Source organism: Equus quagga, chromosome 15, assembly GCF_021613505.1.
Source record: "Equus quagga isolate Etosha38 chromosome 15, UCLA_HA_Equagga_1.0, whole genome shotgun sequence".
Lineage (NCBI taxonomy): Eukaryota > Metazoa > Chordata > Mammalia > Perissodactyla > Equidae > Equus > Equus quagga.
The window spans coordinates 74,266,221-74,275,937 of NC_060281.1; the positions used below are offsets into that span (position 1 = coordinate 74,266,221).

The 9,717-nt window shown below is 58.0% G+C and overlaps 1 protein-coding gene across 4 annotated transcripts in view; it reads right to left on the reverse strand.

Annotated features, from left to right (window-relative positions):
* SDS (serine dehydratase) overlaps window positions 1-5,961 on the reverse strand; it is a 15,956-nt gene extending 9,995 nt beyond the window's left edge. For all 4 annotated transcript variants that reach the window (XM_046639372.1, XM_046639373.1, XM_046639371.1 and 1 more), the window contains exons 1-6: window positions 5,732-5,961; window positions 2,736-2,890; window positions 2,294-2,333; window positions 1,906-2,045; window positions 1,716-1,807; window positions 738-965 (exon numbers count right to left, since the gene is read on the reverse strand). In XM_046639372.1, coding sequence (XP_046495328.1) covers window positions 738-965; window positions 1,716-1,807; window positions 1,906-2,045; window positions 2,294-2,333; window positions 2,736-2,890; window positions 5,732-5,828 — 752 coding nt within the window. In that variant the 5' untranslated portion in view covers window positions 5,829-5,961. The remainder of the gene's footprint in view (window positions 1-737; window positions 966-1,715; window positions 1,808-1,905; window positions 2,046-2,293; window positions 2,334-2,735; window positions 2,891-5,731) is intronic.
* Window positions 5,962-9,717: the final 3,756 nt, after the last annotated feature.

The following is a 9,717-nucleotide window of genomic DNA, read 5'->3' on the forward strand; positions in this document are numbered from 1 at the left end:
CACTATTTGTATATATTGTGAAATGATCACCACAATACGTCTAGGTAACTTCTGTCACCTCACATAGTTACAATTTTTTTCTTGCGATGAGAACTTTTAAGATCTATTCTGTTAGCAACTTTCGAATATGCAATACGGTATCATTGACGATAGTCACCAGTCTGTACATTGCAGCCCCAGGGCTTATTTATTTTTTAACTGGGAGTTTGTACCTTTTGACCCCCTTGACTCATTTAGCCCATCGCCCGCCCCCCAGACTTTTTTTTTTAATATAAAAGAGGAAATGAAGTTCAATCTTGTTTGAGCCACTGTTATTTTGGGCTCCCGTATGATGTGGCCAAACCTGATCCTAATGAAACACCATCTGTCAAAGGTGTGGGGCTGGGACATGAGCCCGGGCACTGTGTTTATTCCTCACTGTCCCCCAGGATCAGCCAGCGTCTTGCACAGATTAGGGGCTCGGTAAATGGCTGGCAAATTAATGAGGTGTGGAGCCCTCCCCCAAGGATCAGAATGAATGACTAGTGTTAGACTTTTCATGTGCAGAAGTGTGACGTTCACGGTGCTGAGCCACATAGACTTGGGTTGGGTCCCAGCAGTACCACCCACGGACTGTGACTCTGGGCAGGTGACCAAAGCCTTGGTGTCATCACCTGTGAAATGGTACTGGTGTCGGGACCTGCCCGCAGCCCCCAGGCTGGCTGACCACCCGACGGGGCCCTCCCTTGGCTGCTCACCTGGTAATCTGGGGCAGGGAGACGAGCTTGCCGGCAGTGGTGGCGGCGTGGAAGCTGTGGGCTCCGAGGGTCTCCATGGCGATGACGGGCACATCCCCCCAGCCCACCTCCTGCAGCCCCTGGACCACTCCGCACAGCAGGCCCCCGCCGCCCACCGACAGCGCGATGGCCCCCGGTTTTGTGCTCAGGGTCTCCTTCAGCTCTCTCACGATGGAACGGTGGCCTTCCCTGCAGGGGGTGGGAGGGTGGCAGGTCAGGGCTGGGCTTCTTGGGGACAGCAGGCGGGGCTCCTGGCGGTGCCACTTGCCCTCATCCCAGGCAGCTGACGGGCCTCGGGGCTAGTCCCCTCCTCCCCGACTCCGCCCAGATCTCCAGCTGCCAGCAGCTGCCTCTGCCCCGAGGGCTCTCTCTGCCACCGCAGCTGCCTATGAATGTGACAACCGGCGGTGCCAGCAGACGACAGCCCCCGAGGACACCCCCTGAGAATAGCCCCCAGCCAGTGACGATGAGAATGAAGAGTTGCGGGTGTTGCTGTCTAAACTCCAGCATCCTCTCGCACGGGTGGGATAACTCTGGTTCACGTTCCACACTGGCTCCCAGGGGCCCCCCGAGGGTTTCGGCTCCAGCTGCCCCCAGCAGCCGCCTGCCCAGTTGAGCCTTAGTGGCTTCCTTCCTTCCCCACGCCGCTAACGAATCACCTCCCACGCAAACTGCTTTCTGTGAAATCTTTGTCTCGGGTCTGCTTCCCGGGGGACCCAGTCGCAGATTCCTGTGTCTCTGAGCTTGTGTGTTGGCTCATGGGAGTGTTGGGTGTGGCCACGGCGAGTGGGCGTTGGGGCGCGTGCGTGTGCGTTTGCTATCTGCTTGTGCGTGTGCTTCTACACGATGCCGTGCACACGCGGGTACAACTGCCGCACATGATGGTGTGCTTTGTGGTAGGTGCCCAGGGGTGGAGGGGTGGCCCTGGGCTCTGCGTACCAGATGAGGGGGTCGTCGAAGGGAGAGATGTAGACCCAGCTGGGGTTGTTCCTCGCCAGGGCCTTGGCCAGCTCGAAGGTGTCGTCCAGCATCTGCAAGACCACAGGGGAGGTGGCATGGGGTGAGGCGCCGGAGGACCCTGCCCTGCCACCAGGTGCCCTCTGTGGCCCCCGCTCCGGTCAGCACTCACCTCACCCGCCACCTTGACCATGGCACCCTCATTCTTGAGCCGCTCGATGGTGACGGCAGGGGTGGTGCTGGGCACAATGATGGTGGCGGGAACGCCCAGCTTCCTGGCGGCGTAGGCAGCTGCCATGCCTGCGTTGCCTGCTGCCAGGGGTAGGGGGTGGAGAGAGCGTCAGTGTGGGAGGAGCCGGGAGCCTGGCTGGGACCATTCAACCCAACCTCAGGGCTCTGAACTCCCCTGGGTGACCGCCGGCCTCCCCCTGGAATCCAAGTTGGGACTGCTATAGATGTTTGCAACAGCTCATTGCTGGGGAAACCAGGGCCCAGAGAGGTGGAGCACTTGGCCCCGGGACACACAGCAGAGGACAGGAAGAGGCATGCAGGCCACCTACCCGAGCAGCAGATGAAATGTTTACAGCCTCGCTCAGCCCACTGTGGAGGTAAGTGGGGAGGGGTCAGGCCCACCTCAAAGTCTGTCCCAGGGCTTTCCCCTCCCACCTGGAATACCTCCTACTGTTTCCAACTTATGCTGACCTCTCCTTCCTGCACACAGAATTGTACTGCCCTGGCCTCTGACATCCTCCCTCCCCGAAGAGGCTGGTTCAGGGACGGGTGAGGGAGAGGCCGGCACCTGGTGGCTCTGGGGTCAGCCCAGGAGGGGACCTCACAGACGGGCACCCCTCAACCCGAGGAGGTGCTAATGGTGGATGCTCAGGCATTGTGGGGAGTTAGAGGCCCAGCCTGAAAGCCCGAGACTTCACGCAGCACTCGCCCTGCCCTGTCGAGGAGAGAGGACCTGGCGCCCCCGCCCTGCTGACGGAGCCCGTCCTGTACCGTCCTGCAGAGGTGCCCGATGCCCCGGATCTTGAAGGAGCCGGACGGCTGGGCGCTGTCCATCTTGAGGTAGACCCTGGTGCCGGCCACTTTCGAAAGGGACGGGCTGTCCCGGACCGGGGTCTGCACGTGCAGGGGCTCTGTGGACGTCATTGCTGGAGGAAGGAAGGAAACCCGGAGGGTTGGAGGGTGGCCCTGGTGCCAGCGCAGCCTCTCGGTGTGGCTGTGAGTGACCCTGTTCCTTCCCTTCCCAGGAGGCTGGGACAGGGCCCGGATCACAATGTCCTGGAGACGGGGTCAAATCTCAACTCGGCCTCCTCCTCACCGGGTGACATCAGACAAGTCATCTCCCCAGGGCCTCAGCTGCCTCATCTGTAAAATGGGGATAAGGACCCCCCCAACACCCACCCTGCTGGGAGGCTCGACCCTCAGCAAGAACACTCAGACCCCACAGCTTTGGAGGGGCGTGGGGGGGAGGGCGGTGCAGGTGCTGACTCAGAAGGAATGGCAGGATGGCTCAGTGGGTAAAGCAGGGGCGGGACATCAGGTCTGGGCTATGTGTGCGAAAAATGTGGACACACACAGTTCACTTGCTTCCACGTGCATGGAGCATCCCAGGACACACACGCGAGGAACTAGTCCGGGCGGGGCCTCTGGGGAGAGCGGGCGCTCCGAGTTCCCTTGTGTGCTGTTCGATTGGCCGCGGGCACATATTCATTATATAAATATGTGTGTATTTTAAAACGAACTTTTGGAAAGCCCTGTTCCCTGTTTTAAATTATTTTATTTATATTTATTATTTTATTATTATTTATTATTATCCAGCTTCTTCTTCTTATCATGTTTTAATAATAATCACTATAGTACTTAATGATCACTTATAAAGTGATCACCATGTGCCAGGCACTGTTTTCAGTTTGGCAGATATTAATTCATTGCATCCTTTGGACAACCCTAGAGATGCCACTATACCGCCCCATTCTTCTGATCAGGAGACAGGCTCCCATCATGTTTTCCAGGATGGCTACATAACCTCCTCCCATCCCACAGGCACCGCTTTCGAGGCGCCACTGACGAGCTCTCTGCGAGAGGAGGGGTCTATGTGTCCTCCCCTGGCCCCGGGGGGCCTGTGGCTGCAATGGAGGTGACGGTGTGACGTCCGAGCAGTGGTGTGCTGGTGAATGGTTAACAAGGGGATCTCTGAAGGAAAGCGAGGCCCCGACTGCAGGGCATGCCCTTCCGTGACGCACGTCCCTCGCCAAGGCCAACATGATGCAATGAACACGGACAGGCACAATCCGCTCCCAGAGCCGGTGTAAGCCGGCTCCAGGGCCCCGCCGCCCCCAGGCGGGGTCACAGAGGCCACACAGCCTGGCCATCTCTCCGGGAAGCTCCCTCTCAAGGCGCAGCCACCGAGATGGGAGTAAGCCCAGGCCACGTGCAGAGGCCACATATGGGCGTCCCAGTGACCGCTGATGGCCAATGTCAACTGCCAGACAGGGGACACCACTTTGAGATGGCTCCAGCCCAGCCCCCGTCACACTGCAACCATATGAGAGCCCAGTGGGGGCTGCCTGGCTGAGCCCAGAACCACGACAGGTAACAGCGTGATGATGGCTGTCATTTGAAGCCGCTACATCTTGCAGTAGTTTGTCACCCAGCGATGGGGACTGGAACATTAATGTGCCTTGCCCAAGATCACACAGCCGGGGGTTGGCGGGGGGGGGCAGGATCTGAACCCAGCAGTCCGGTTCCAGGGCCGAGGCTCTCTCTAGGACACGTGGGGGTGGCTCAGGCCCCCTGGGAGATGGAGAAGTTGAGGTGGCCCAGCCTTTCCATCTTGCCCTCTCTCCTGCTGAGAATCATGGGGGAGGCTGATGCCCCCCGACTTGGGCTGAGCCAGAATTGATCAGCGGGTAGTTGGGTGAGCGGCCTCTCTGGTCCCCCCCGCCCTGTACCATCCCCGAAGGCCAAGCCCCCCCCCCCCCCCCCCCGACCCCGCCTGCTCCACCCCCCCCCCCCCCCCCCCCCCCACCCCGGCCCTCCTGGCTCAGGCATCGCCTCTCCCAGATTGGGCCAGATATGCCTGGGTCAGAAGGAAAGTAGGCGATGGGATTCCTGACACCCCCCGGCCTTAGAACCCCCCAAATGTGGGCATCCCATGTCTGTCCAAATTAACCGACATTCAGGGCCTGGGAGGGGGCCCAGACAGACACCGCCTCCCCTCTAGATCTTGTGAATGAAAGCTAGAGACTGGAGGCACTCCACAAGGGGCTTCCCCCATCGGTCTAAATAGCTCTCAGCTCCTGGGGGCTTTCCCCAAGCCATGGCCTCCCCCCCAGCCACCCCCCCACCCCCTGTTCTGGCGGACTGGACCTTAAAGCCCTGGGTCTTGTGAAGTCACCAAGCCCTGGCCTCAGGGATCTCTCCCGGTTGGAGGTGGGAAGTGTCAACCACGAAGACCCCTTACCGCTGGTTTGGGAAGCCCCTCCCACCACCTGCCTCTGTTGCAGCATCAGATGCCTTCAGTGAGGCAACAGGGACCCCTCGCGGGCATCACCCCTCGCCCTGTGTGAAGCCAGCACCTGTAAACTGCCCCCACCCCATTCCCACCCTGCTACTCTTGCCCCTGAAGGGGAGACTTCAGAAAGGGACGCTAGACAGGCGCCCCACCGTCAGAAGTCACTCCCCCTCTCACTCGGCTCACAGTCAGAGCTCAGTAAAAACGAAATATGATGACTTCTGGACCGGACACTTTAAATGCACTATCTCATTTCACCCTCACAGAAACCTTATGAGGAAGGTCCTATGACCGTCCCCATTTTATAGATGAGGAAACTGAGGCACAGAGCTGGATGTGAACCCAGGCAGTCTGGCTCCAAAGCATGGGTTTTTATGCCCAACAGACTCTTTCTACCTGCCCTTCTTCCCCTGGGAAGCCCCGGCTGGCGCAGGCACTCCGGTCCTGGGGTGGCGCTGAGGATGGGGCTGCTCACCTGGCAAAGCGATGGAGCGGGGCGCTGGGTAGAGCGAGTAAGCCAAGGAGGGATGACTGGAGATGGTCCAGATGGATAGACTGGGCAGATGGCCCATGGACAGATGGGGGTTAGGTGGACAGGTGGACTGTCTTCTGAACTGTCCCAGGGGCTGCCCATCCGGGCTTTATTCAGCGGGTGCCTCCGCGCAGCCAATGGGGCCCCAGGGCTGGCCACGCCCCCGCCAGGCCCCGCCCCCTGGCCTGAAGCCGCTGCGGGCTTCCAGGAGGGGGCAGGGAGGCTGGCTGTGCGTTTCCCTCCGGCAGCTTCCTCCCATCTCTCCCTCCCTCTCCTCTCCGCAGGGCCACTTCCGCTTCCCGGTCCTCAGCTTCCTCACTTGCGAATGGGGCCCATACCTACTTCCCAAGGGCTGTGAGGAGCTTACAGGAGGAGGGCCAGGAGAATGCACTTCAAGTCGTCAGCATGGCACATAGTAGGCACCCAAGAAACAAACCACAGGAGGAAGTGGGTACTATCATGATCCCCATCTTACAGAAGGGGAAACTGAGGCACACAGCTAGTGAGAGGGATGAGCCGACACTTGAGTCCAGCAGTTGGACTCCCAAACCTGCAATCCGAACGCAGTTCCTTATTGCCTTCCCCTGTCATCTTTTAGGACTCTTTTGTCATAAAGCGGCAGATGGGTAAGACCTAGGCGGGTCAGGGTTCAAATCCCCGCTCTGCCATTTACTAGCTATGGCCCTGGGCAAGTCACATGGTCTCCTGGAGCCTCTCTTTGCTCATCTGTAAAATGGGAATGGGAATGGTCCCTCCCTCCTAGGATTAGGTGACACAATGATGGATGTATGTAAGGGACCGGAAACTGAGAGAGTGCTCAGTGTCAGCAGCCATCCCCACCAGCCTCATCATCACCATCTTCTTTGTCATCACAGAACCGGAAGGTCGTGCACCTGAACTCACTCCTGGCCCCATGCCAAGCGTCTTGTCTGTCCCTGGCCGTGTGCAGGGGTCTGTACATCCACCGGGATGGTGCGCACAGACACAGGCACACAAATACACACACAGGCCCGGCCGGCTCTCTCCCGGGGTCCCCTCAACAAAGCCCTCTTGTCTGGCTGGCCGGGATGAAAATGTTGATGAGAGAGAGGGCAGTGAGGGCACGAACAGCTTGCACAGCCCCCTCTCCGTGGGACAAGCTGTCCTCTCTTGGAGGCCCCATCTGACTGTTGCAGGCTCTCCCGAGCCCCCTCCCCAGTGGGACGTCTGCGGTGGGCACTGAGGATACAGGATGGCAGAGCCGAAGTGCTGTGGGCATCCTGCAGCTCACGTGGAGACCCAGCCTCCCTGTGTGCATCTGGGTGTATACAGCCGGCACTCACGGTGCCCCAGCATCTGCTTGGCCTGATCCCAAGCCAACTGTTTCCCCTGTGGGGTTCTCCTTAACCCTCACACAACCAGGGGGATGGGCATGGTGGGTCCCAGGTCCCAGGCGAGGCCAGGCTCGGAGGTGGAGTGAGATGGCCCAAGGTCGCCCGGGGGGCGGCAGTGGGATGCTGACTCGGGATTCTGAATCCTTTGTGGACACTGGGCGGATGGAGAGGGCGGAGGTGGGGCTGGGGGGGCACAGCTGGCCCAGCCTGGTCACATTCAGAGGTCCCCGATTTAGGCTTTTGGCGCTGTCTCTGCCTGAGGTTATCCACGCAGTCGGGGCGATGGGGCCGAAGGGTGGCAGCCATCTCACAATGCCGAGTGGACCTCTGCCCCGGCGGCTGGACACGGGCAGCCGTGAGCGGCGGGAACCAGGTGATCAATTCCTTCTTTAGGCCTCTCTGTGTGGTTCCGTTTGTTTCAACAGGAATGTATCACTGTTGTGATTTGAAAAACACCAGATCAAGAAAATCAATCATACGAGAACCAAAAAGAGAGAAAAAGACAAAATATCCATCACTGTTGTTGACATCCTGTCTGGGCGCATCTTTTCTTAAATAATCACTTTATGGAGACATGATTCCCAGGCCACGCAGTCCACCCGTTTACAGAGCGCCAGTCTGAGAGCACCTTAGGTGTGGGTGCTGCCTGCCTTTTGGTGTCTGAATAGTCTTCTGGTGTATGGACCGAGCGCGTTTTTATTATCCACTCAGAAGTTGGTGAACTTTGCTGCCGGGGCATATCTTCATTTCTAAATATAGAAGAAATATGGGCACGTGTGGGTGCACATGGGGTTCTGTGTCCCATCACATGGATGGGACCCGAGACCCTAGGAGGGCGGGGGGCTCACTCCAGGTTGCCCTGGGGCACAAGTGGAGCAGAGGCAGGTGGAGTGCGGTGTGATGGGGACGTTCTGACCAGTCAGCAGCTGGAGGGTCTCGGAGTGTGGCTGGCCATGGTCGCTGTGTTGACCTTGGGGGGATCAGTCCCGTGCAGGAGGGCGGGGTCAGAGCCAGCCCCCAGGAGGAGGGCGGGAGTCTGGCTGGGAACCTTGGGCAAGTCCCCTCCCTCAGCCCTGCCTTCCGGCTCTGTTAGGTCACAGCCTCCCGGGAGCGTCCATGATGACGGCCAGATCAGCGTGTCCTTGGCTGCGCGAGGCGGGGGTCTGACGGTTGTTTTCACAGCTCGGGGAGGCACGGACTGCTCTCGCCCCTGCTTGTCCTCCCTGGCTGGTCAGCCAGTCCCGGTGTCTCTGAATTAGTCAAGGTCTCTGGCTCCTGAGTCCCCTAGAGCTGGGCTGAAACTGACTGACGCCCGGCTGTGTGACCGTGGGGTGGCTGCCTAACTTCCCTTAGCCTGCTTCCTGCCCTGAGAAATAAGGACGATAAGGGTGACATTCACAGGGCGTCACAAGACTTAGAGACAATGGCAGTCTAGTGCCAGGCACGGAGTAAGGGCTCAAAGAATAGTAGTTGCTATTATGATTATCTTTGGTCTTGTTATTATTATTATTAACTGAGACTTTCCTTCTGGTCTCGTTTTCCTGAGTCTCCCCTCTAGGCCTGTCTCCTTGTTCATGTTTCTTCCTTGTCGAGTCTGGGCTGGAGCTTCTTTGGGATTCTGCAGCCTGGTAGCCCCTGAGTCTCTCCCCAGGAGGCCACGAACAGCCTGACGGCAGGTCTGTACTGACCATTCCCCCTTGGATTTCCTGCTCTCCCCTCCACCCGCTGAACAACCTGTAGTGCACAGGACAGCCCTCCACAACAAACAATTATCTGGCCCCAAAAGTAAGTAGTGCTGAGGCGGAGCAACTCTGCGTAAGGGTAATAGGGAATGAGACTAAAACCTCCCTCGTTCTATATTCTCTACTTCTATTAATATGACCAGATGAAATTAATTAATCCCATGTGGGTGAAAGTTGCTTTATCCAAAAAGCTACTGTTCTATATCCAGCTGCTACTCATTCAACCCCTAGAGAAGTTAAAAGATTTTTTTTCTTGGTAAAATTAATCCAATGCAATCAGGTCTCCTTTGTTTTGAATTTAATGCTTTTGACCTCTGTGGCCCTTGCTGTAGGACTTGGTGCCTAGCCCTCTTCATTTTCATTCACCGGCTTCAGTTCATCATTCAATTTGGTAGTGAATTTGTGGCACCCTCCGTGGGCTGTTTGACGGTGCTGTCTGAAGTGAGGCCTCCTGGCTTTCTGTCTCTGTCTCTCTCTGTCTCTGTCTTTGTATCTCTGTGTCTCTGTCTCTCTCTGTGTCTCTGTCTCTGTCTTTGTGTCTCTGTCCCTGTCTCTCTGTGTGTCTGTCTCTCTCTGTGTCTCTGTCTCTGTCTCTCTCTGTGTCTCTGTCTCTCTCTGTGTCTCTGTCTCTCCCCCCCGGGGGGAGGCTGTGAGGGGCAGGGAGTGACGAGCTCACATTCTCAAAATGTTCTTCCTTCTCCCCCGCGCCTCACCTCTGCGTTTCCCCGGATCACGGAAGCAAGGAACTGTGGCAAAAGGGGACAAGTTGTTACCACCAACCCAGGACGGCTCGTGCTTGCTGCCCCTTCTTTCT